General features: G+C 45.2%; 1 protein-coding gene across 7 annotated transcripts in view; it reads right to left on the reverse strand.

Moving 5' to 3' along the window:
• Positions 1–2,062: 2,062 nt before the first annotated feature.
• The window catches only part of WT1 (WT1 transcription factor), a 51,432-nt gene continuing 25,998 nt past the window's right edge, over positions 2,063–27,496 (reverse strand). For 2 of the 7 annotated variants that reach the window (XM_034932364.3, XM_008955872.5), the window contains exons 6-10: positions 17,229–17,325; positions 13,533–13,683; positions 9,920–10,009; positions 9,224–9,316; positions 2,063–6,425 (exon numbers count right to left, since the gene is read on the reverse strand). In XM_034932364.3, coding sequence (XP_034788255.1) covers positions 6,304–6,425; positions 9,224–9,316; positions 9,920–10,009; positions 13,533–13,683; positions 17,229–17,325 — 553 coding nt within the window. In that variant the 3' untranslated portion in view covers positions 2,063–6,303. The remainder of the gene's footprint in view (positions 6,426–9,223; positions 9,317–9,919; positions 10,010–13,532; positions 13,684–17,228; positions 17,326–27,496) is intronic. The other 5 variants (XM_034932367.4, XM_003830404.5, XM_034932366.4 and 2 more) reach the window with 3 other exon arrangements.

Below are 27,496 nucleotides of genomic sequence, written 5' to 3' on the forward strand. Positions count from 1 at the left end.
ATATAACTGTTGCATTCTCTCAACATTCCTGCTCCTCTGGTGCATGAGGCCAACGTGCCTGGGACAAATGTGTTACAGTGTAGGAGTGAAGAATATGGGCTGTGACTCAGTCAGATTAAAATCTCAACTCTGCCACATGCATGAACTGCATGACCCTGTGGGAGGTACTTTTGGAGTCTTGGTTTCTTCATCTGTAAAATGGGAACGACTATCAAAAGGAGGTGAGTGGAGAGACTGCATGTAAATGGAGAATGCATGTAAAATGGCACTGAGATGCACACAAAGGATCAATACATGGTGTGCATTGATCCAATTTGCCGTTCATCACTTGAGCATCTCCTAATTGTGAAAGTCCTCGGGTGTGCGTTCACAGGCTGGTGCAGGTTCATGCTAGGGGCAGGCCCTGTGAGACAGAAGTCCCCTCTTCCTGCAGACCTCCCTGACATCCGCACTCCATTCCTCATCTGTCTCATCTTTCTTCCCAGACTGGTCTTCCTCACTCCACCCCTCCTTCTTTCTCCTGGAGCCCAGCTGCCTCCTCCATGGCCCTCCAAGTCCCCACTGCATCAGGCAATCCTTCATGGCCAAGTGTCAGCATCACCAATGCTTCTGGGATGACAGGAGAGGGGAAAGCCACTGGTCTCAACCAACCTCTCCCCTCTGCATTTATCTCAGCCCATCCCCCAGACCATCCTTCAATCCTCCCCTGCTCCATAAAAATATTGCACCAACTCCGCAGCTCACATTTGCTCATTTGGTCTGCTTGACTTGCTAACCGCTGCGGTCTCCCTGTCTGAGGCCTCTACTCGAATTGGGATGATTTTGTCTGTGCTTAAAGGTACTGACCTTCCAGATCCCCGGACTTCAGGAATTTGTCCTCATCCCCTCATCAGTCTCTGAAGCACAACCTTATTCAGGGATCTGGTCTTGATCGTCCTAACTGTGCAGGGCTGGCCGGTGGGTTTCCAGACCTCTAAATTACTATACCCTTCCTATGCTGTCTGGCTCTCTCTTTCCTTCTCAAGGCCAGCCTGAGAGCTAACAGAATCAGGATTTTGCTTGAAAAATGGAGGAAAGCCCAGAGCCCTCCATGGAATCAGCTACTTTCTCAGCATAACATCAACCGACAATAGAAATCAGACCAGGTGTGATCATCGTCATGAACATTTATATTTATTTATCAGTTTTGCAAGATCCTATCAAATAAATAATTTCACATATTTCAACCACTCGATAATTAAAATAGTCACTAGAAGAAAAGACCTGAATGAAGAGCCCAGACCTTTATATTTTCACAGGGATTTGTTTCCCTTTTTGTGGTTCTCATGCACTTACCTATGAGAAATTCCTACAAGCCACTCTTCCTGATTCAAGACTTTGAAGAACAATGCCTCCTTCGAGTCAGTTAATTCAGAATGGTGGGTTCAAGACAGCCCAGACAGCAATTCTTAGGCCAGCCAAGATGCACCCCATCATCCCTCTCATCTGGTAACAGTCCATCTACGGCAAGCAACTTCCCTCTTCTATTCCAGGGTCTCTCAACCAGGGGACTATTGACATTTTGGGCCAGAGCATTCTTTGGGAAGGGGGAGGAAAGTGCTGTCCTGTGCACTGTAGGTTGTTTAGCAGCATCTCTGGCCTGTATCCCGCAGATACCAGGAGCACCCCACCCCTGCCCTGGTCATGATGATCCAAAATGTCTCCAGAATTGCCAAATATCCCCTGGGGGAGCAAAATCAACCACCCCACCACCACCCACACACACACACACCCAAACTTCTTCCTGGCACATCCGTTAGTCCAAGATCAGTGTTGCAAACACCCTTCAGGGAGGACAGGGCTCCAAGGACCGTCACCTTTGCTCTTTGTTACCCAATAGAGCCAAGAAAGTAGTTCCTAGCAGCAGCAAGACATGGGAAAAAGCTGCCTGCCAGTGAGGCTTGGGGCTCGCAAGGAATACATCCTCACCAAGGCCATAAGACTTCAATTTGTGGATGCTGGAAAACAGGGCATCAGGGAGGCAGGGGTCCACTGCTGAGATGTGTGACTGAGTGAGGTGCAAGGACTGGAGAGGCAGGTATGGACCCTCACCACACTTGATCTTACCTGTGGAAGTCTCCCCAACTTGTGGAAGTCACCAAGATAGGATCTGCCAACTGTGTTTGAAAACAACCCCCTCATGGATTGATTCCCCTGGGCTAGTGCACATAGTTCCTCTGACTGCATTCAGCATGTGTTTCTTGACCCACAGTGGACCTTCACAGCAGGGCCCTGGGCCATCTTCGCTGGCTCCTCTCAAGGACTAGAAGGGCCCAGCAACGTCCCAGGGTAGTCAAGTGCAAATCTCATCAGTCACCCTTCAAGTATTTAACAAGCCCACCCTGTAGATCCTTGCTACACACAGTGTCATCCACAGGCCGGCACATGGGAATCCCCTGGGAACTTGTCAGAAAAGAGGACTCTCAACGCCCTGCCCCAGAAGTTCTGAATCTAAGCCTGAACTTTAGCAAATTCCCCAGCTGCTGTCCATGGACATGAAAGTTGAGAAGCCCTAATGGAAGTAATGCAGGAAAGGGAGAAGAGGATCTCCTTCCCTCTAGAAGCTCACACTCTGGCAGAGAAGATAGGATATATAAAAATGAAGGTCAGTACGGTGGCTCATGCCTGTAATCCCAGCACTTTGGGAGGCCAAGGTGGGCGGATCACGAGGTCAGGAGTTCGAGACCAGCCTGACCAACATGGTGAAACCCCCATCTCTACTAAAAATACAAAAATTAGCCGGGCATGGTGGTGCACGCCAGTAATCCCAGCTATGTGGGAAGCTGAGGCAGGAAAATCGCTTGAACCCAGGAGTTGGAGGTTGCAGTGATCCAAGATCGCGCCACTGCACTCCAGCCTGGGCAACAGAGCGAGACTCCGTCTCAAAAAAAAAAAAATACACACACATGCACACACACACAAATTAGCTGGGCATGATGCCATGAGCCTGTAATCCCAGCTACTTGGGAGGCTGAGGCAGGAGAATCGCTTGAACCCAGCAGGCAGAGGTTGCGGTGAGCCGAGGTCATACCACTACACTCCAGTCAAAAAGAAAAAAAGGATATATAAAAATGGGGCAAGGGAGCAGAGTGCAAGTCTACACCACCAAGCATGTTTTGGGAGGACACCTGGATGCTGAAGACCAAGACTAAGTGCTGCCTTAGCCACTTACTTCTACTGAGCCTCAATTTCCTCATCTGTAAAGTGGGAGTAACACTTGCCCTGTCTACCTTACAGGATTGTCCTAAAGATCAAAAAGGATGGGAAAGCACTATTCTGATCTAAAGTAGTATTTAATGTTAAAGGTACTCTAAATGCTACAGAGGTTCAGAGAGGAGAGGGCTCCCGGTGACTGGAAGAGTCTGGGAAGATCCAGCAGAGGGAGTTGGGGAGCCGGGAGTACTGAGTCATATGCTAAACAAGGTGCTGCAGTAAATAAAGCAAGATGGAAAAGTGCACATGCTGACCACTGCACCCAACACCGCCTCAAGCCTGGGCCACAGGGAGCTCCCACTGACCTACTTTCACCCACTAACTCCTCACAGTCTATGGAAGAGTAACACAGTGGGTCTCAGAAACACATACAGTGTTCACAAGTGCTTTACAGAAGACACAGAGCAAGCAGAGATGGTCTCTGTGGCAAGGCTGGCAAGAAGCTCAATTGCTGCAAAAGTTATTAACTCTGGGTTGGGGTAGAGGGCAATGGACTTTTTACCATTTTTCAGAGCTGACCTGTGAGGATGGCTAGACACTGCAAGAGGATGCCTGGAGGAGGGAGAGGTAAAAGAAATGAGCCAGTAAGTTCTTGGGTAATAGTTTTCCTAGATAAAGTTTATAAGCCTTTGCTATGTACTTGATGTTTTCATACTTAAAAAAAACCTCACTATGATCCTATCAGGCAGGGACTTTTGTCCCCACTTCACAGATAAAGAAACTGGAGATTTAGAATTTGAAGCCAGGTTGGTCTGCTTTCCATAGCCCATGATCTTAACTGCAAGCTAAACTTACAGGGTCGTCTGAGAATCTCTGTTCTTCCCTGCGCAGTTGAAACAATCAATGTGGCTGTACTTTTGTTGTAAGACCTGGCTCTTTCCGACTCGCTGACGTTTGCCATGCTTGTCCTGAGCTTCTCCAGAGAAATGCTGTCTTCTGGCAGGAAAAGATAAAAACGGCTGATATAAATGAGTCACCACACTCGCTATAATTAACAGTGATGCAAGAGCCAGATGCAAAATAAGAGGGGCCTCTGGACCTGACTTTTAGGCTGCCCAAACTTTGAGCTGCACTTCAGTGTAAAACAGTCTCCATAGCTAGGCTTCCATCTGTTTGAGACGCATTTTAAATGAAGAAATAAAACCCGGAATGCATGCAAGCCCCAAGATAAGGGAGCTGAGAGGGGCTGCACCAAATTAATCTCCTTATTTACAATTCAAAAACCATACACCAGAACAGAAAGAGAGTTTATAGTTTATAGATAATATAGATCTTTGCTTTCACACTCAGTTGCCCTGGAAAGGCTGAGCAGTTTTCAATCTGCTGAGCTGATTTATAGCAAGTACAGTTGTAAATTCAATTGTACTAGGTGTTCAGCCTATGCCCTCCCAGTGATGTATCTGAACTTTTCAAAAGGACTAGTTATCATTAACATCTCTCTATTTTCTTTTGCTGATCTGGGATGATGGGATGCAATGACAATCTGCTTAAAATAAACCTTAAAACCTTAAAACATAATCACCACATCATCCACAAACCCCATTCAACCACAGCATGAGCACAATCACTCTGTAACACAAGGTGAAGATATTCTCTGTTGCTTCTAGGACATATAAGTCCCTCCTGAAGTTTGACAGAGAGAAATAAATTGTGGTCAGGACCTGGATAGGCTCACTAGTAGCCATCGATGTCGGTGGCGTCTTCTCTTACCTGTTTAAAAGAGGCTCAGTGGCCTTGAGATTTGAACACAATACAGCTGATGGAATCTTGCCACTTTCCTTTTGAATAGACTTTAATTGAGAGCAAAGTGAAAAATGCAGGTTACAATTTTAAGTGTTATCATCAATATCTTGTAAGATCAACACCCAGTGATGCATCTAGTACTTATACAGTCCTAATTTTAGTTGTCAAAGAGCAAATCATTATCAGACATATATATACACAGTAATTTCAAGCAACAGTAAATAATAAATTCCCTCCCTTAAAAAACACAACACAACACAACACACACACACACACACACACACACACGACCACCTTTAAACAATGGATTTCCTCACCCAGTAAGTCTCATTTTTTTCACATATACTTGTAGACCCAAAGGTCCTTAAGTTACTTAAAAACAGTCTTATCAGTGGAGATCCTGGACCATCCCCTATTTTCTTTTAAAGTCACTTTCATTTTTACAACTTGAAGCCACATACCAGCATGGTTTTTATACACTAAGGACACTCCCAATGATGAAAATGAATTCCCCTCCATTTGTGCAAGAAGGTATGTACATCTATAAAGACACATATGATTACCACTCAAAAGAGTCAAAAACATACACAAAAAAATCTCAGATCTTCATAGTTTCTTAAGAGCAGTGTGCCAGTGTTCACATTGAATTAACTGAATGGTAAAATTCTTTTAGATTTCTATACAGAGGTACTGGTTAGTTCTGATTCTTTCTTCAGCTGCTTGAAATGCATGAGCTTTAAAAGTTGCCTGGCAGAACTACATCCTGCTTTCCAGGTTAGCAGCCTGGCTGACCTCGGGAATGTTAGACAAGATTCACCCCCGATGCCTTGCTCTCTGATTTATTTCTTGCTGTTGCTGTTAGTAAATGGAAACCATGACAAAGTTTACATTAGCAGACACATACACATGCCCTGGCCTATAAATATTCCATGATAGAAAATGGTACAATAATTCCATCCGCAGCGAAAACGAGCATAAAAGAAGAAGGGAAGGGTCAGGGGGACATGATCAGCTATGGCTCTTCTTACAGTAGAAAATCCAGACCAAACGGCAATGGGCTTTTAACTAACCAGACATTGTTAGCTGCTTCTCCAGGGCCTGTGAGTCAACTAAAAGTAGGCAGGGCAGAGACCAACTCTTCCAGGCACACCTGGTAGTTTCCAGAAGCACCGGTATCTTGTCTTGGAAGTTGGATGAAGAAGATCAACTGAAGTTTTCTTCTTAGTGAGGAGGAGTGGAGAGTCAGACTTGAAAGCAGTTCACACACTGTGCTGCCTGGGACACTGAACGGTCCCCGAGGGAGACCCCTCAAAGCGCCAGCTGGAGTTTGGTCATGTTTCTCTGATGCATGTTGTGATGGCGGACTAATTCATCTGACCGGGCAAACTTTTTCTGACAACTTGGCCACCGACAGCTGAAGGGCTTTTCACCTGTTGACACAATTGCCAGTCAGAGACACTTGCAACGAAGAGACAGGCACAAGTTCAACTATCAAGGCCCGAGTGAAGTCATCACAAGGCACCCACTCTGAATTTCCCATCATTCTGTCCCTGAGCTAACCAACTGAGCTCATTTCCCAGGCAGCCTTGAAACAGCAGCACCTCTTGGGGCTTTAAGGATCGAAATATTGTAAAAAGTTATATTCTTAGGTCAGAAAACTTGGAAAGTGGGAGATAAAGAATGAGTCAAGTTGGGGGAAATGTCTGAGCAATTCATAATTAAGGGGAAAAACGTTTGTTTCAGTCTCTGCTGATAGAATGTTTTGTGAACTGTGTAAATTTCTCCCCCTTGTTGAGTAAGTTGGGAACTGAGATGAACTGGGCTGCAGAAGCCTCTGGGTCATCTACCCTGGGTATTACTGAGTGATCACTGTCCAGGGATCTCAGCTGTGACTGAAGCTTTTAACACTTCTATCTGTGTAGATAACCTGGATGGGCTGGACACTTTAAAATAAATCACTGATACCAGTTTACATGTTATGTGTTGTGTTTTTTTTCTCTTAAAGTGTTACTGAGAGCATAATCCTTTTATATGGAAGATTCTAGTTGGGGTGTGGTTCTTAGATTTTTAATAAGCTTGCCAAAAGATTGAGGCTTCTCCACCCAAAGAGCCCTCAGACATTCTTTCCAAGCCTCATTCTCATTAGGGAGAATAACTACCATTTATTTGATGCTTAACATATGCCAAGCCTTGTGCTGGGCTTCACACACACACACACACACACACACACAACCTCATGTATTGCTTACAACTGCCCGTAGGGGAAGCATTATTATCCCCACTCTACAGATGAGGTAGGACATCTATTGAGGGCAGATCCAGGCAGAACTCAAATATCCAGGTCTGTTGAATTCCAGAGCCCGTGCTCTTTCCTGTATCACACCTCCCAGGCCTAGCCATGATGGAAAAGCAGCTGCAGCTCCATCTTAAGGAAGAATGCACAGAAGTCAAACCCTGTGCCACCTGACGGATCTTCTCAGATACTGCTGGTCCCACTTGGCCTTCTCTGAGAACTACTGGTTTGGACAAGCACTGAGAAATGTCCCAGGAGGGCTGGTGTCCCAGAGTCAGACCGGAGGCCAATCAAATGTGGTATTAAACAGTCTGCTGGCAAAACAGGTCATGTCACACTTACTCGGGGAGTGTGACAGCAGTGTACAAGGGACTATAACACTTTGCCACTGAATTATGATCTCAGGACTAAGTTAAAGAAGCATCAAAGGCACCTGAGGAAGGGAAGCAAGATCCCATCCCGCCAACCATGGGCCACAGGTGCCTTGGCTCTGTTTTTAAATGCAGCCAGTTTGGGCGAAGAATCTGGGGCTGCTCAGGGGTTTGTGATGTCGTGTTTTCCTTCACTCACTGTTCCTCTGCTCTTCCTGGCCTGGCTCTCACTCTCCAACCCCACCTCCAGCAGTGCTGTTAAGGGCTGGCTCCTAATGGACTAATCCCAACCCTGTCTCTTGTCATCTTCATTCCTCTCAGTCTCTCAGTGGTGTTCAGCTTTGCTGACTGATTCTCTACTTGACTCTCCATGCTCCCTGGACTACAGAGTAAATACCTGCCCCTTCTCCAATAAAGAAGCAAGTGGGACAAGGTGGGCTGGAAGCAGACAGAACTGGATTTGCTCCTTACTAGCTTTGTGACTTTAGATAAGCCATTGAATTACTATTGCCTCAGTCTCCTCATCTGTAAGATGGGAATAAAACATGCCTACCTCATTTTTTTTTTGTTTGTTTTGTTTTGTTTTGAGACAGGGTCTTGCTCTGTTGCTTGGGCTGGAGTACAGTGGTGGGATCACGGCTCACTGCAGCCTCAGCCTCCCAAGCAAGGTCTAGTGAGCGTCCTATCTCAGCCTCCCCCAAATAGCTGGGACTATAGGTCCACACCACCATGCCCAGCTAGTTTTCGTATTTTTTGTAGACACAGGGTTTTGCCATGTTGCCCAGGCTGGTCTTGAACTCCTGGGCTCAAGTGATCCACCCACCTAAACCTCCCAAAGAGCTGGGATTACAGGCATGAGCCACCACAGCCGGTCCTACCTTACTCTACTTACAAGCATGTTGTGAAGATAGACTTAGATAAGCTAAATATTAACCCTCTTTCCAAAGGTAGAAAATATGCAACAAAGGTGGTGCTATTTTTATTATGAATCACACCAGCCTTGCAGAAAGCAAAAACCTTCAGCAGCCAGTAAATGAATGCCCTATTCTCCTCTCTGTACTAGTACGAAGGAAATAATATCCACACACGGATACTGGTCCAGCAGAAACCAAGACCGCTCCTGGGGCATTAACTTTCAACAGAGCAAGGACTCAGTTCTCTGAAAATAGTGCCATTAAACATGTGCTCTCAGAAGAATAAATGTTTGCCTTGCTAAAATTTCTGCTGCTTTTCTGTAAAGTTGATTATCGTATCAAAGAGAGTAACAAAATGTGTGATGCAACAAACTGGAAACAGTAGGGACCTGGCTTATCTCTTCATTTTCATTCTGCACACTCCAGCCATTCTTTTCCCATCTTTCTCCTTCTCTGTATTTCCACCCTCCCCTTCTTTAAAAAATGTTATTGTTTATTATTTAAAGATAGCCACGCACTATTCCTTCTCTCAACTGAGTCTAAACCTTAGAACTTTTACACTAGTCTTTTCCAATCCCTCTCATCACAATTTCATTCCACAATAGTTTAAAAAAATAATGAAAAATAAATGTGAAGAAAAGTTTACGCACTTGTTTTACCTGTATGAGTCCTGGTGTGGGTCTTCAGGTGGTCGGACCGGGAGAACTTTCGCTGACAAGTTTTACACTGGAATGGTTTCACACCTAAATGGACAGAGAAGGTCTAGCCTCGGCCCTAACAATGTGGGGCACAGTGAGGCCCACAAGGCTGACTTCCGGCAGCTGGAGGAGCCCAGCATTTCCTGCCATGCCTGCAATGTCTGCATCTGCCTCACCCTTAGATTTCCCCAGTCCCCCAAGCCCAACAAGAATCACTGATTCTGCACAGTAATCTTCAAGGACCTGCTTCTGTCTTGGGAACAACCATTCCTTAACCACAGAGGTCCAGCTTCTCACCAGCTGGAAGATCTCAGCTGTGTCAGAGACAGGAAAAGTGAATCACACGCTACAAATTGGATTCCGCTCTCCATCACCCTCATTCTTTGCTGATGCTCAGCGTATCATCAGCCCACTGCTAGTGGGATCTCACTGTTCTGTGGTTTGCAGGGGAAATGTGGGGTGTTTCCTTTTCTTTCTTTTTCTTTATTTAAGAGGAGGAACATCTCCAGAGATTATGGGGGAAAAAATACTGGAAAAACTAATCACATGGCTGACTCTCTCGTTCATATTCAACAACAAAGAGAATCATGAAATCAACCCTAGCCCAAGGGAACACAGCTGCCAGCAATGAGAAGTGAACCTACAAACCTGTATGTCTCCTTTGGTGTCTTTTGAGCTGGTCTGAACGAGAAAACCTTCGCTCACAGTCCTTGAAGTCACACTGGTATGGTTTCTCACCTTGGGGAAGACACATATTCTATTTGAAAATGATACTGGAAAAGGGGATCTCATTAAAGGCAACCTCTCCTACTAGGACTGAACAGATCCCAAAATGCCTAAGGCACTTCGCTGGAGCTTGTTAGGGTAGGATGATCCCCAACTTGCAAGTTACAAATGAATGGGAGCTCAGGGGCCAGAGGATTCTGCCCCAAGGCTCACATCTAGCTCTGCCATTAAACAAACAAACAAACAAACAAAAAAGCCCTGGGTGAGGTGTGGTTTCTTTATTGTAAAATGGGTCCAATAATCCAACAACTTCAAAGGATTTATGACCTTCACATAAAGGGCTCAGCCCAGAGCCCAGCATAGAAGGCGTGCTCAAAAAATATTAGCAAATAAAAAACAAAATCTTTAACTCCCAGGCAGAATCTGAGGCAGAATTCTGGGATGCATGCGCCTTGAGGTCAACCTCATGAAATAAGAGTTTTATGTTTTACGGCCCAAAGATCTGTTGTTCTTTGCTACTGACTCCTTGTTCTTGCGTCAAGCAAATATGACTCCATGGTTGTGAGACCCTCAAGACACACCAAAAGCACTGAGAAAGTTTTTGGTGTGCTTTATCCAAGAGAAGTCAGTAGTGGGATTACCCAACCTCCTGTCTCAGAATGGAGAAGCCTCACCCCTGTCCTCACTAGCGAAAGTTCAGCCAAATACTGGGACCTGAGCCCCAAGAGAAGTGAGCAACCCCAGGCCTTCCCACCTTCTTAGGAGAATCCTGAGTCACAGGCATCTGGGATGGAAACAAGCCATTCTAGAATCAGTCAGGTCTTTCTGTTGCAAGGCAGCCACCTGTTACCTTTCCAATCTCAAAGCCTCTGCTATTTCCCTCATGAATCTCTATTCCCCACTATGCCAGAGCTCACATCCTGAAGTCCTCTTGCACTCTGCTCACACTAAATGTCCCCCATCCCTATCTCCACATCGAAAAGTCTCCTGGGTGTCTCCTTCTTCTGCAATGCCTGCTTGGAAACTGCATGGGCCAATTTCCCTTCCTTCCCTCATTACGACATTTATTCCAGGCTGTCTAATGTGGTGAGCTGTGTCTGGGTCTACAATTCTACAATTCTTCAATGGATTGGAAAATCCTGAGGGCTGGAGCCTTTTATTTTTATTTTTTCTCAGAGACAGAGTCTCTCTCTGTTGCCCAGACTGAAGCGCAGTGGTGTGAGCCTAGCTCACTGCAGCCTCGAAACCGTGGGCACAAGGGATCCTCCTGCCTCAGCCTCCTGAGTAGCTGGAACTACAGGCATACACCAGCACACTTGGCTAAATTTTAAAAAATATTTTTTGTAGAGACAGGGTCTCACTATATTGCCCAGGCTGGTCTTGAACCCCTTAAGCAATCCTCCCGCCTACGCCTCCCAACATACTGGGATTACAGGTGTGAGCCACTGCACCTGGCCCCTTTCTTTGTATTTGTATCCAGGTTGGTGCCTTATGTTTCACCTCTGTGAGCTGGAGAAGACGATACCCCTATTGAGTCTGATTTCCTTCCCCTGCCTTTGAGCTTCTGCTCATCTATCACTTTCTCTGCCCAAACTACCAGCCTCCACTGGCTAACCCAAGCCGTTCTTCCTCCGAGAAACTTTCTCGGATGACCTTAGTTCAAACTGATACCCTCCGAACTCCTCGGTACCTCCTGTCTCTGATTTAGTACATGATCATGTACTCTCTCAGTCACTTTTCATTTCTTTATATCCTAGCTCCCAAACAAACCAGGAACTCTTTGAGAAGGAGGATTATAACCTGCAGTTAAAAAGAAGGAGTTTGAGTCCTCTTTCTGCTATGTCCTATCCTCTTCATAAATGTTTTGTGAGTGAGGATTAAATGAAATATACATGTAGAGAGCCTGACACCCAAAAAGTACTTAATATAACAATCTGTACTGTTGTTATAAATAAATAAGAAAATATTGCTCTCTTTCAAGGGGGACTGTAGGATTGTTAAATACCAATCTGCCCTCATCTTCTGCAAGGAAGAGTTTCTTAAAGGCTCCAGTGGGTCTGGGGTTTTGGCTGTCTTGTTCACTGCCTTCCCTTCACACAGTTGTCTAACCCTCACTGCATTCTAAGTGCTTCTCTCTCACTAAAAGTTTCTACAACCATATTGCCTTCATTTATTCCCTTGCATTTTTCAGGCAGGACTTTACTTTTTTGTTTTCCTTATAACCTTGACAGTCACTTTTCAAATGATCCCATTTGGGGAAATGTGTAAAAACATAACATGCCACTGGTCCCCTCCTTTTTAGCCTCAAAGTCTGTGGCCCACTGAGTGCAAACTCAGACTGACACCAGAATTGCATCCTCTGGACACAATGAATTAGCAAAATCCAGTGGTCCAAGGAAATCTGAATGCAGCTCATTTTTTCTCCAGCTTCCCAAGAGCAAAATCAGCAGTAATAACACAGTTGTAACAGTGATCCTATAATAATGCTGTTCTTTGATTGTGGAAAAGGCAGCAGTAGCTCCTCTGTAGGAAAACCTGGGTTTCACCACACTCCCACACTCCCACCTAGTGCCCACAAGGCCCAGAGCAAACGTTCTGTGACATGGCTGTCCACATTCAAGGTGGCCAACACCAAACAATGCCAGTTCTCTGTTTCCCAGAAGCAGCCTCTCTGACCTGGGGGAAAATCCAGTTTCATTGGTATATCTTCAAAAATAAAAAATCATCATCTCTCTCTCCCCACCTTTTTTTTTTTTTTGGCAGAGTCTTGCTCTGTCGCCCAGGCTGGAGTACAGTGGTAAGATCTCAGCTCACTGCAACCTCTGCCTCCTAGGTTCAAGCAATTTTCCTGCCCCAGCCTCCCAAGTAGCTGGGATTACAGGTGTGTGCCACCACACCCGGCTCATTTTTGTATTTTTAGTAGAGACGGGGTTTCACCTTGTTGGCCAGGCTGGTCTCCAACTCCTGACCTTGGGTGATCCACCCACTTCGGCCTCCCAAAGTGCTGGGATTATAGGCGTGAGCCCCCATGCCTGACCTTTTTTTTTTTTTAAGTGATCACTAAAAATCAAACTAACAATCAATTTTCCCCTTCCTGTCTAGTTGATTATTACTGACCCAAGCAGGTAAGTTTTTCTTTGGACCATCTCTTCTAAAATTTCACAATGATCTTGCCCATCGACCTCCTAAAACCATCTGATGACTATATTCCCAGGCCAGCTCCTCTCTCCTTAGAAATGCTAATAGTATTCTAACACCAACACGATTCCTACACAGGTCTCTTTAATTCTGTGGCACTTTCTCTCTACCACTCTGCTCTGCCTTTCTGGAAGACAGTTTACTGACCTCTGTAATAAAGGATAGATAATCAGAATGCAAAATGGCCCCACAGCCTCTTTACATCACCTGGATCAGACCTTTCAAAGCAGTGCTTACTTTCCATCCTGGAAATGACCTGGGTCCTTAGCAGTGTGAGAGCCTGGAAAAGGAGCTCTTGAACCATGTTTGCCCAAGGCTGGACAGCGGGCACACTTACCAGTGTGCTTCCTGCTGTGCATCTGTAAGTGGGACAGCTTAAAATATCTCTTATTGCAGCCTGGGTAAGCACACATGAAGGGGCGTTTCTCACTGGTCTCAGATGCCGACCGCACAAGAGTCGGGGCTACTCCAGGCACACGCCGCACATCCTGCAGGCAGAGAGTAAGAGGAAGGGAGGCTTTAAGCCACATGTGAACATTCACGTAGGTCTTGAGGGAGAGTGAGCACCGGAATATATCCAAAGAAGGGGTGGCAGGTGCAGACCTAAAACCACTCCCATTCACACTCCAGATCCCCATGGCAGACATCAGTAATGGATGCTAGATCAGGACATTCTACAATGCAGTGCTCTAAGATCATCACTACTGAGCAACCAGAAGTGGCTCTTGAGATGAAACCTACATGAAATGGCTGTCCCAGAGCCTCTGCAAAAGAAATGCTGGTACCTGGAAGAGCTCCCAATCCATTCTATCTCTCAGCTTCTCCTCTTGTGGTACTGATGTCTGCAAGTCCAAAGTCCCAAAGTCTAACTACTTCCTCCCACTTGGAGACATGACCACATGACCTAGAGCCAATCTGCAATGGGTGGGGACATCCTTATTAGAAAAAAGTGGGATAATGAATGAGCCCCTAACTGACCAGAACGTCCAAGTATAAGTAAATAACAAGGAAAAAGAAGCCCCTGGATTTGGGGATCCCATCTGTGAAAGGAAGCAAAACCCACCAGAAGGCCATGGTGAAGCCAGCACAACCTTTAATAGTGAGGCCAGAAAGCACTGGAATCCGTCTGCCTTCTGTGCACTGCACACGTCCTTTGCAGGGCATCTGTTGCTCCCCTTTATCTTGTGGAAGTGCAGTGTGTGTGTTGTCAGTCTTCCAAGAATAAGAACTGGAGGAAAACAAAGAGGCAAGCTCCCCTTCCTCTTCTTGGGGTCAGGGAGTCATAAATGGGAGCTGAGCAAGTGCCTGAGTGGCCACTAGATTCTCCTCATTCCTTTACAGATGAGTAAATCAACCCCAAAGGCGGTGAGATGCTGACACAAGAGTGCATCCATGTTTTGGTTTTGTTTGTTCTTAAGACAGGATCTTATTCTGTTGTCCAGGCTGCAGTGCAGTGGCATGATTGGGGCTCCTGCAGCCTCGACCTCACCAGCTTAAGTAATCCTCCCACTTCAGCCTCCTGAACAGCTGGGACAACAGGTGAGAGTCATCATGCCCAGCTAATTTATTTTATTTTATTTTTTTGGTAGAGATAGGGTCTCCCTATGTTGCTCAGGCTGGTCTCAAACTCTCCAGCTGAAGGGATCCTTCCACCTTGGCCTCCTAGAGTGCTGGGATTACAGGCGTGAGCCACCATGCCTGGCCTAAAGTGCATCCATGTTTTGTGCTAAGACCTGGAACCACTTCTGAATATAACCAACTCCTTGCCCTGTGCATTTTCCACTCTACCCCATGCTTATGTTCTAGTCCCTATTTCGCATTGCCCTGCACTGAAAGGTCATTTTCTTTTTTGGAAGAAAAAATGCTGCAGTGACATACAACACAACATTGATATTAATAGGCCATAGTGTCTCAGGGATAATGAAGGCATAAAATTAAATGGTGAGCCAGCTGTTGGATTGGAATACTCAATACCTGTCTGGTCTGGAGTTTTTTAGAGGCCATGGCAAGTGAGCCTGACAAACTGGGCTTGATGGGAAAGAAAGCAAAGGAAGCATTTTCCATTTCCCTTAATTCATCCTAGAAGCAGTGCACATGGGAACAGGAGTTGTTAATCTCAGTAAGGGTCCCGGTGAAGGATTCTGATTGTATTCGTCAGGGGAGAGGCTTGATGTCTCCCTAAACCGTCGTCAGATTTCCGTATTTCTGTAACCCTTGCCTTTATTGCTCTCCATTGAAAGGCTTGGGAGTAGGGAGCACACTGTTCTTTCTTCGTGACACTTCTGGAAACATTAATCAGAACATCTCAGAGCTACTTGCCCCACGTATCATGTGGGGTCTGGCCCAGATACAACTTATGTCTAGAGTACTGACCATTCTGGTGAAAGTATCACTGCTGTTACTCACGTTGCAGCCATGGATTGATGTTTATAAGCCATAAATGAAACCTTTAGTAACTGTATGTGCTTCTGACCACCCAACATAGAGACTCTGCAGGGAAGGCAGACTGAAGGTCTACAGAGGTGGCAGACCAAAAGTGTCTATTGAATTCTCCAAAACTTTTACCTTTATACTTTACTTTCTTCATGCTCCTTGGAGACTTCTCCCTCCCACAAACTGTTCACCATCCTCTGCCTCCCTAAGAAGCAGTATCGTGAAGTAGGTATAAACAGGGGGTCTGAAGTCAGGCAAGACCTGTGTTATTAGTCTCGGCTCCAATATTTACTAGCGATGTGATTCTGACATTATTCATCACCTCTGGGCTTCAGTTTCCCCATCCATGAAATGGAGAGAATAACAGTACCTACCTCATAAGTGTGTATTGCAGATGAAATGAAGGGGGAAAGGCCACAAATAGACAAGGAGAAACCTTACATGCATATTGCTAAGAGAAAGAAGTCAGCCTGAAAATGCTACATCTAGTATGATTCCAACTATATGACATTCTGAAAAAAGACCGAGCCGGGCACAGTGGCTCATGCCTGTAATCCCAGCACTTTGGGAGGCCGAGGCAAGTGGATCACCAGGTCAGGAGATCAAGACCATCCTGGCTAACACTGTGAAACCCCGTCTCTACTAAAAATACAAAAAATTAGCCAGGCGTGGTGGCGGGCACCTGTAGTCCCAGCTACTCGGGAGGCTGAGGCAGGAGAATGGTGTGAACCCTGGAGGCGGAGCTTGCAGTGAGCCGAGATAGCGCCACTGTACTCCAGCCTGGGTGACAGAGCGAGACTCCCATCTCAAAAAAAAAAAAAAAGAAAAAGAAAAAGAAAAGACCGGTGATTATTGGGAAGAGAAGAAGAGGGAGGGAAGAACAGGTGGAGTGTAGGGAATTTTAAGGGCAGTGAAACTATTCTGTATGATACTAGAATAATAGGTACATGGCATTATGCATTTTTCAAAACCCATAGAACTGTACAACACAAAAAGTGAACCCTAATGTAAACTATGGGCTTTAGTTAACAATAATTTATCAATATTGGCTCATCAATTATAACAAATGTACCACATCAATACAAAATGGTACTAATAGGGTAAAGTCCATTTTTCTAAAGTCCATGTATAAAGCTTAGCACAATGCCTAGTATATAGAAAATGTCCAGCCATAGGCGGTACAGTTAGTATGATGATCATCAACACTTGGCAAGATGTGAGTCTACCTGTGGGCACTTTACGATGTAGACCAAATCTTAGAAGTCAAAGGTCCAAGCGGTTAATTCAAGCCCAATTAGCTTAAATACAAAAGCCACACAGCCCGCCCTGGAGAAGTCAAATGGAGCAGTAAAGGCAGAAAGGAGAGGATTCTGTAGGACGCATCTTGCGCAGCGTCAGGCAGCGGGGCAGCCTCTCTAGGAGAGGACAAAGCCGCCTTATCAGACCCAGGGGACGAGCAGGTGTCCCTGATGTTAAAGGAGCCTGCAGTGAAGAAGAGGCTTGCCAGGGCCAAAGAGTCCATCAGTAAGGAACTAAAGGGCCGGTAAGTAGGAAGAGGCAGTGCGGCCCCCTTCCCGCTGGGGCCTCTCTGTGTGCTCACCTGAATGCCTCTGAAGACACCGTGCGTGTGTATTCTGTACTGGGCTCCGCAGAGGATGGGCGTTGTGTGGTTATCGCTCTCGTACCCTGTGCCGTGGCTGCAAACACAAAGAAGGGAAAAAGGCTCAGTGTGGCTCACAGTCGCCATTTGGAAATGCTTATCTGCAATCAGGAGGGAATGATGGTTTTTAAAGCTCACAGAACAAAAATAGTTGGTTTTTGCCTCCCTCCATGGGGCCACTTTAGATGCAGGGTTCTGCGGAGGGCGAGGCCGCTGGATTCTGGGGCCGCCACCTCGCAGCCCCTCCCTCATCCTCCGATTCTCGTAGGCGTGCACCGTCGCGGTCTAGGTATCGCTCAGACAAGCTGAGGAAAACCACAGTGGCAGGGTTTCATCCTCGGCAAGTTGTTTACCATCTAGACGGCAGGGCTGACAGCTGCAAGTATCTCAGGAATGAGCAGAATGCCTCAAGCTTCACGTTAAGTGCACTGAATTTTTGTCGGCACCTCATGACTCAGTTTTTACCAGATAAGCACCAAAAAAGTGATGACGCAAGAAGAGATGTCGTGTCCTCAGAAGTGGGGATTACATATCTGTGGCCTCACTCTGCTTAAATGACAGGTCAGTTTTCCAGATCAGCTTAACTCTTGGTAGCCAGCCTGTGCTGTAGGTGGGCACTGGAGAATCTTCCTCCAGCATTCGACTGACTAGTCCCCTAACTGGTGCTCAGGTTAAGCTTCGACTACATAGGAAGAGCTGAAAGATGTGCAATGCTGAAAAGGACAACTTGGAAGGGATGAATGTTCTGCTCTAAAATTATTCTCTCCTTCAGATACAATGCCTCTATCTGCTCTACAGTTATTTTACTTCCAGATGAGATGAGGCAGACTGAGGTTTTTCACCCACACCAGCAGCACATTAGAATTACACCTAGAAGCATCGAGGAGAGCTCTTATGAAATAGCTCTGTGAAATGATGCAGCTGCTTTGCAAAATATCTGGCAGTTCCTCAAAAGGTTAGACATAAAGTTAACATATGACCCAGAAATCCCACTCTTAGGGATATTCCCAAGGGAAATGAAAACAGATGTCCACACAAAAACTTGTATACATTGTGCATTAGCAGCATATTCCTAAGAGCCAAAAAGTAGAATCAACCCAAATGTCCATCAACTGATGAATAGATAAATCAAAGAGAGTATCTTCATACAATGGAATATTATTCAGCAATGAAAAGGAATAAAGTACCAATACATGCTACAATATGGATGAACCTTTAAAATACCGTGCTAAGAAGCCATTCACAGAAGACCACATGTAGTATGATTGCATTTCTATAAAATGTCCAGAATAAGCAAATCTGTAGGGACAGAAACTAGATTAGTGGTTGGGTGCCTTGAACTGGGGGAGTTGGGAAGACAAAGAAAATGACTGCTGAAAATGTCCTAAAATTCTGGTAATGGTCATACAACTGTGAATATACTAAAAACCATTGCATTGTACACTCTAAATCGGTGAATCATACGGTCCGTGCAATCTATAAATCTGCTTTTAAAAAATTATCGGCAGGGGCGGGGGGGGGGGTCCTAGAAGGATGCATCAGTATATTTATTTATTTATTTTGAGATGGAGTCTCGCTTTATCACCCAGGCTGGAGTGCAGTGGTGCGATCTTGGCTCACTGCAACCACCGCCCCTGGGTTCAAGTGATTCTCGTGCCTCAGCCTCCGGAGTAGCTGGGATTACAGGCGCACATCACCACACCCGGCTCATTTTTGTACTTTTAGTAGAGACGGGGTTTCACCATGTTGGCCAGGATGGTCTCGATCTCCTGACCTTCTGATGCGCCCACCTCGGCCTCCCAAAGTGCTGGGATTACAGGTGTGAGCTACCAGGCCCAGCCGCATCAGCATTTTTAAAAGCCTCCAGGTGGGATTAAACTGGCTGTCAGCACTGAGAATTCCATTCTCTGCCTCGATTACTCTAACAGTTGGTTCCAGGGGTCCTGGGCAGGGAGGCAGGTAAGCTGGTGTGTGGATCAGCCCACTCCATCTGGTGTGGTGTGGGAAAGCCTGGAGTTGACCCAATACTCACTCACCCAGAGGAGAGAGTGCCTGGAAGGGAAGAGTGTCTGCCAGGACAACTGAAATGTCCACACCCCCTAGGGCCACAGAAGCTGTAGGGTTTCACATTTACTTCTGGCTCTAAGCATTTTAGAAAGAACTGCCTGCCCCTCTAACCTACCACATCTTGTCTCCACATCCTTCAAGTAATTTTTGACTTATCTAGGGCAGGGGGAATGTCTCAAAGAAGTGGCCCCAGGGTCAAACCTGCAAAAATTGGGCAAAAATACCAAACCCAAAGAACATATGCCCTTCTGACCCTTAGAATGTGTTTGTCAGGAGAAAGAGGCTGTGTCTGCCTTCCTTTCAATTACTTGGTACAGACAGTGGGAAAGTGACAGGTGATGACAATGGCCATTTGGCAGCAGAAAGAGGGCAGGACCAGAATGGTGCCATGGTGCTGCCAGAACATTTTGCCTCAAAGGCTGTGAAGAGAAGCTGCCTTTGCTTGCTTCAGTCATCTGCATGGAGCCACAATGTGACTTACACATTTTCTTTCTTTTTCTTTTTTAGAGCTTGCTCTAGTGCCCAGGCTGGAATGTAGCGGTGCGATCATAGCTCACTGCAGCCTTGAATTCCCAGGCTCAAGTGTTCCTCCTGCTTCCATCTCCCAAAGAGCTAGGACTATAGGTGCCCCGCACCATGCCCAGCTGATTTTTATTTTTATCTTTGTAGAAACAGGGTCTTGCTATGTCCTCCATAGGATGGTCTCAAACTCCTAGGCTCAAGTGATTCTCCCACCTTGGCCTCCCAAAGTGCCAGGATCACAGGAGTGAGCCACTGCACCTGGCCTACTTTCCACATTTTCTAGGGCTGAAGGATTTCTAGGGACACAACATTAAAGTTCTGCCATCGAAGGGTAAAAATTAGAAATCTGTCTTGACAGCTAAGCTCTGGGTGTTAGCTGGGTTCCTGGAGGGTGGGGGCATGGGAATAGACTTTCCTGAAGACAACTGTCTCATGAAATGAAGTGGTGTGACACTCAAAGGGAACAGCAATCTGCACAGCCGGATGCAAACCACAAACAAAAGAAGCAACAAGCAACAAGACTGTACCTGCCAAATATGCCAGTGGATTCTCCTACAAGGTCCATGGGGAAAAAAAAACAGCCAGGCCCCCACCTATGGGGACTTGGGTCTCCAAAGGACAAACACACCAATGCAATTCCACACTGTGGAAACCTGCAATTCAACACTTCCCAATGTAGTGTGCCCAGAACACCAAGTTCAACGTACTGGCATCTGCTGTGGTAGCAATTCTCTCTAAATAAGTTTTTAAAAAGCAACTCGGTCTGGGAACCATAGACTAATAGAGATAGAAAGGATCTAGAAAGGCCATCTACACCAACCCCCATTTGGAGCAGAAATCTCTTCCAGCTTATGCCCAGCAGTTGATCAACATGACTGGTGACTAGTTTCCAAGATAGCCCATTCCATTTTAGGAGAGCTTTAAAAACAAGCTGAAATCTGTCTTCTCATTTCTGACTCCTGGAGAACCACTGAATGAATATTACTTTTTTTTTTTTTTTTTTGAGACAGAGTCTGGCTCTGTCTCCCAGGCTGGAGTGCAGTGGCATGAAGTCAGCTCACTGCAACCCCCGCCTCCCGGGTTCACGCCATTCTCCTGCCTCAGTCTCCTGAGTAGCTGGGAATGCAGGCACCCGCCACCACGCCCGGCTAATTTTTTTGTAGTTTTAGTAGAGATGGGGTTTCACCATGTTGCAGGATGGTCTTAATCTCCTGACCTCATGATCCTCCCGCCTCGGCTCCCATTGTGCTGGGATTACAGGCGTGAGCCACTGCACCGCGCCCAGCTGCAAATATTATTATTTTACAGCCATCTGTATGTATCTCCTCTGCCCCATTGTAAACTTGGCCTTGAATACAAAGACTCTCTGCTCTTCTCTGCATCCTCTAAACTCAGTGACTGAGGCCGGACGTGGTGGCTCACGCCTGTAATCCCAGCACTTTGGGAGGCTGAGGCAGGCAGATCACGAGGTTAGGAGATCGAGACCAGCCTAGCCACCATTGTGAAACCCATCTCTACAAAAATACAAAAATTAGTTGGGCATGGTGGCACGTGCCTGTAATCCTATCTGCTTGGGAGGCTGAGGCGGGAGAATCACTTGAACTCGGGAGGTGGAGTTGCAGTGAGCCGAGATCGTGCCATTGCACTCCAGCCTGGGCGACAGAGCAAGACTCTGTCTCAAAAAAAAAAAAAAAAAAAGATTTCAAACAGTTTTCATGTTTTTCTGTTTTGTTTCCTAGTAGACTTCCTTTTGAGACATAAGATAATTGACCCTGCTGAATGACAGGGAGAAGGGATTTATGAGTCCTTGGCCAAGATAGTCAGGAAGATCACAGGAATTGACAGCAAGGTGTCATCAGGCTATGGTTCCAAGTGGGGAAAAGAACAGTGAGTCTGGGGCAGGCAGGTAAAGTCATGGGAGAGGAGGTTCAGGGTAATATGACTGCTTCTCCTGTCCTGCCACAGAGACCACTCTGTGCTAGAAGCCACTCTCCAACTTAACAAAGATACTTTAGACAACAGTTCCTTTGGTTTTATTGTTCAACCAAGCACAAATCATCCATTTAAGCATTTAGTGCATCATCCCCTACCTTGTCCACAAGGACATCAAAAATATCAAATATCTTTTGCAATGAAGAGCCACAATATTAGTGAACTTCCACTATTGGACTGGTAATTCTACCCAAAAAGAAACGGACTTGGGCACGTGTCTTGCACACCACTAACCAACCTTGGTCATGATCCCTGTTTTCTCCCCAGCTTGTTCTCAAAGATCTGGCTTAATAACTTTTCCAAGAATTCATGCTAACTCTGTGGTTTCCAGAATCCACTGGATTTTTTTCCTACTTGAAAACTAAGACATTTATCTGTCTCAACTCTTCGGTCACCTCTCTTATTCTCCATGAATTTCCAGGTTATTGGATAAGGAGGCAGTTATTTTATGTGTTTGCTAAATTGGTCAGAATATGGATTGACTCTTTTTAATTTAAAACAGAGCCATGAACTCAAATATTCCTATAGGGGCCAAGTAAGACAAGTAAAATGAAGGCGACCCTAAAGAATGAGACGACATTGAACTCACAGGGACGGCTACCCTGGCCACATCACCCTCTGACCAACAGAGGCAGCCACGACTCAGCTCTCCCAGCCAATAACTGTAAACAATGTGAACCCAGCATTGCTATACTTTTCCATTCTCAAAGAAAAGTAGGAAATCTGGACTTTTTTGAGAGCACCTGAGTTATAAGTTCTTGCGAATAATTGAAATTTTAAAGAATCACTGTCAGGTCAAATAAAACACACATCTGGCCCAAGGGCTGCCAATCTGCAACTTATTGTATGCATCTCATGAGCCTGGTGATTGAGATCAATAAAATTTATGTCTTTAGGGCATGTGGGTGGCTCACGCCTATAATCCCATCACTTTTGGGAGGCCGAGGCAGGAGGATCACTTGAGCCCCAGGAGTTCAGACCAGCCTGGGCAATATCATGGTAAGACGCTGTCTCTACAAAAAAGTTAAAATTAAAATTAAAATTAAAAAATGCTGAGCATGTTGGTGTGCACCTATAGTCCCAGCTAGTTGGGAGGCTAACGTGGGAAGATCACTTGTGCCCAGGAGTTCAAGGCTGCAGTGAGCCATGATGGCACCACTGCACTCTAGCCTGGGTGACAAGAGTTAGACTCTGTCTGTAAAAAAACTATATATTTTTAATATACATATATGTTATATATAATATATTCATAAATGTATAATAAAATATGTGTTGAATATATAAATATATAGAGAATATATACTTATACATAAATATATATATTTTTCAATCCTTAGAACCCTAGGAGTCATTCATTAAGTTCCATCACCTTACACAAATGACATAACTTCCTCCCTGGCCTCAGCTTCATGTAAAATGAAAATTACAGCACTTCCCCCATCAGACTGATGCAATAGGTCAGGTAAGTAAATCACAGTGCTTGGTATGCACTCAATAAGTGTTAAATTGTTGCTTATATAGTATTATCCCCACTTTACAGCAAAGAATATTGAGGTTTAAGGAGACACTGCGTTATTTGCCCACAGTCGGATGGCAAGTGGCAGAGCTAGAGTTTGAGTCCAGGTCAGTGCTGTTCTTCCTTCCAAATGAGCTGGATAATCCTGGTGGTATTAACCCCACCCTACAGGTTCACTTTTATCATCATGAGACTTGAACGACTCCCAGCTCTTTTCTCCAGCGGGATGAATGAAATTAGGCATGCTGAAGGTTTTAAAGGTGAACTGGGGTAGAGGGAAAGGACTAGGGTAGAGGAGAGTTAGGGGAGTGGGGAAGGACAGGTTTGAAACATTCCCTCTTTAGCCTTCTTCAGCTTCTACTTGGAGGCACAACATGTAGTTTTGCATAAAGCAGTGGTCCCCAATGTTTTTGGCACCAGGGACCAGTTTTCTGGAAGATCATTTTTCCACAGACCAGGGGTGGGGTGGAGGTGGGGGTGGTTTTGGGATGAAATTGTTCCACCTCAGATCATCAGGCATTAGTTAGATTCTTATAAGGAGAGTGCAACCTAGATCCCTCACATGTGTAGTTCACAATAGGGTTCACGCTGCCATGAGAATCTAATGTCGCCACTGATCTGACAGAAGGTGGAGCTCAGGCAGTAATTCAAGGGATGGTGTGGCTATAAATACAGATGAAGCTTTGCTACCTCGCCTGCCACTCACCTCCTGCTGCAAGGCCCAATTCCTAACTGGCCACAGACCACTACCGGTCCATGGCCCGGGGGTTGGGGACCTTTGGTATAAAGAAAGCACAAGGCTAACTGATGGAAATGGCTGCTTATGTGCAACAGAGCACGAAGTTTACCCTCCACCGAAAAAAAAAAAAAAAAAATTTATTTCTATTGAACTGGGAAAATAAGCAGAAGCAGTTATCAGCAGAGCATGCACTTTGGCGCTTCACTTCTGGCAGTGGCCTGGACTGTACATTTTGCTAAACAGCTTTAAGATGCATAAAAATGTATCCTGAGAAAATTTGCTTTTCCTAGACAGCCAGCTTTAAAATGCATAAACACGGCCGGGTGCAGTGGCTCATGCTGGTAATCCCAGCACTTTGGGAGGCCGAGGTGGGCGGATCACCTGAGGTCAGGAGTTCGAGACCAGCCTGGCCAACATGGTGAAACCCCATCTCTACTAAAAATACAAAAATTAGCCGGGTGGGGTGGTGGGCGCCTGTAATCCCAGCTACTTGGGAGGCTGAGTCGAGAGAATCGCTTAAATCCGGGAGGCAGAGTTTGCAGTGAGCCAAGATCGTACCACTGCACTCCAGCCTCAGCGACAGAGCGAGACTCCGTCTCAAACACAAAAACAAAAACAAACAAACAAAAAATGCATACACACTTTCCTTAGAAAGTTTGCAGAAAGAGAAAAATGTCCCTCATATAACACAAATTGTGAGCCCTCTTCCCGCTAAAAACACGTACACTGAGATTTGGCTCAGGAAAAAAAAAAAACAAAAAAACAAAAAACAAAACACTTAACATTGCAAGAGTGGCTTCTTTAGAAATGATTAACTTTGATATTCCACAGGCACATGAAGATTAATAAAAAGGAATTGAGGTTTTACAGATGAGGAAAACCAGAGCCGCCCTGAAATCCCTTATCAACAGAAGAAGTAAAAGAGAGAAAAGAAAAAGAGCCTTTGGAAGGCAATTAGCATTCATATGAATATTCAGAAAGGGGGAACTTCGGCCTGTCATTTCTCTCTCCCACCTCTAGTTATTGGCCAGGCAGGCATCCCCCCATCTTCACCTCTGTCTTCTCCCCTCTGCAGAGTTAATCAGATTGAAGGGAAGCACCTGGGGACATTCAAACTCTTGTGTCTCTAAAACATGGAATTTACCCATCAACCCCTCTTCTCTCCCCACCCTTGATACTCAGGGCTCATACGTGAGATGCTGAAATGCCTGATTCTTTTCAGTGTTGACAATAAACCCTGCTGCAAGCCTTGAGAACCATCACCCCCTTGTTTAAGGATCTGTGCTAAGAAACTATGCTTCCTTAAAGTTTAAACACAAGAGAAGAGGCTGAACACAGTGCCACTCATCAATTACATTTACCTAAAAAAGAAAGAAAAAGGAAAAAAGAAAATAAAAAAAGAAACCCAAATCGAATCAAGCCTCTAGGAAATACAGGGGAGGCCAGGCGCGGTGGATCATGCCTGTAATCCCAGCACTACAGGAGGCTGAGGCAGGCGGATCATTTGAGGTCAGGAGCTTGAGGCCAGCCTGGCTAACATGGTGAAAACTCATCTCTACTAAAAATACAAAAATTAGCTGGGCATGGTGGCATTTGCCTGTAATCCCAGCTACTCGGGAGGCTAAGGCGGGGGAATCGCTTGAACCAGGGAGTCGGAAGTTGCAGTGAGCCAAGATCGCACCAGCCTAGCGACAGAGTGAGACTCCATCTCAGAAAAAAAAAAAAAAAAAATGCTGGGCGCAGTGGCTCATGCCTGTAATCCCAGCACTTTGGGAGGCTGAGGCAGGCAGATCCCTTGAGGTCAGGAGATCAGGACCATCCTGGCTAACATGGTGAAACCCCGTCTCTACTAAAAAATACAAAAAATTAGCCGGGTGTCGTGGCGGGCACCTGTAGTCCCAGCTACTTGGGAGGCTGAAGCAGGAGAATCGCTTGAACCCAGGAGGTGGAGGTTGTGGTGAGCCAAGATTGGGCCATTTCACTCCAGCCTGGGCAACAGAAGGAGACTACGTCTCAAAAAAAAAAAAAAGAAAGAAAGAAAGAAAGAAAAAAGAAAAGAAGGAAGGCAGAGGAAGGGAGGGAAAGAATGAGAGAAAGAGAGGAAGAAAGAGAAAGAACAGAAAAAAAGAAACACAGGGGAGAGAGGACCAAGTTTAAAAGACTGTAAGATAAAACAATCTGCCAAATCCAGACTGGAGGATATTCTACCAGAAAACTGACCTGCTATTTCCAATAAACCAATAGTCTGAGAAGAAAAGGGAGGAGGGGGCTGTTATAATATAAGCTAGACTTAGGAGAGGACAACTACCAAATAAAACAAAACACAACAAAACAATAAACCTCCGTGTAAATACTGTACTCTGTACTTACTGTGTACTCGTATGAACTACAGATTGCTGGACTTGAATTAATCAGCCCTAAGGGACTTAGGGCCAAAAGATCCAGGAGCATTCCCTAGGAATTCTCAGTGGTTATGCCACAGTGCTTAGGTTTAACACTTTACTCAATGAATATCCAATTTCCCTGTAGCCACAGTAAAGTAATTTCAAAAGTCACTTTCATATGCACTTATCAGATCTTATTTGGGGAATGAATAGATACTGGATTATCCACATTCAGAGCTGCTGGCAACCTGGCACAGATGCCCCTAGATCAACATAAATATTATTTTATTATTTGCTTGAGTGTGACATGCTCCATCTCTTTATTTTAAAAAGTAAAATTTAAAAAATACCAGAAATAATTAAATATTTTAAAATGCTTGGGATGGGAAAAGTCTAAGCATGACCCAAAAGTCAAAAACTTGAAACTGTAAGACAAAAACTTACTATTTTTACCATAAAATAAAAATATCTGACAGAAAAAAACCATTAACAGAACTAAAATACAAACCAGAGAAAATATTTTCATTACATATGACAAGCAAAATAACTCTTATAAAGAAGCACTTTTTCTTTATTATTATTATTTTTAGAGAGATGGTCTCTGTTGCCCAGGCTGGAGTGCAGTGGCATCATCATAGCTCACTGCAGCCTCAAACTCCTGGGCCCAAGCACTCCTCCCACCTCAGCCTCCCAAGTAGCTGGGACTACAGGCATGCCAATATACCCAGCTAATTTTTTAATTTTTTTGTTTTCTATAGAGATGAGATCTTGCTATATTGACCAGGCTGGTCTTGAATTCCTGCCTCAGCTTTCCAAAGTGCTGAGATTACAAGCATGAGCCACCGAGCCCGGCAGAAAGAACTCTTATAAATTAATATTGTTACTAGATGATCTATCCCAGCTTCTAGCTAAAGCCAGCCCCACCAACTTCAAGGACACTGTTCCAGTGATTCTGTCCCCTCCCATTGATCGTTTTTTTTCCTCCTCT

Source organism: Pan paniscus, chromosome 9 (assembly GCF_029289425.2).
Source record: "Pan paniscus chromosome 9, NHGRI_mPanPan1-v2.0_pri, whole genome shotgun sequence".
NCBI lineage: Eukaryota > Metazoa > Chordata > Mammalia > Primates > Hominidae > Pan > Pan paniscus.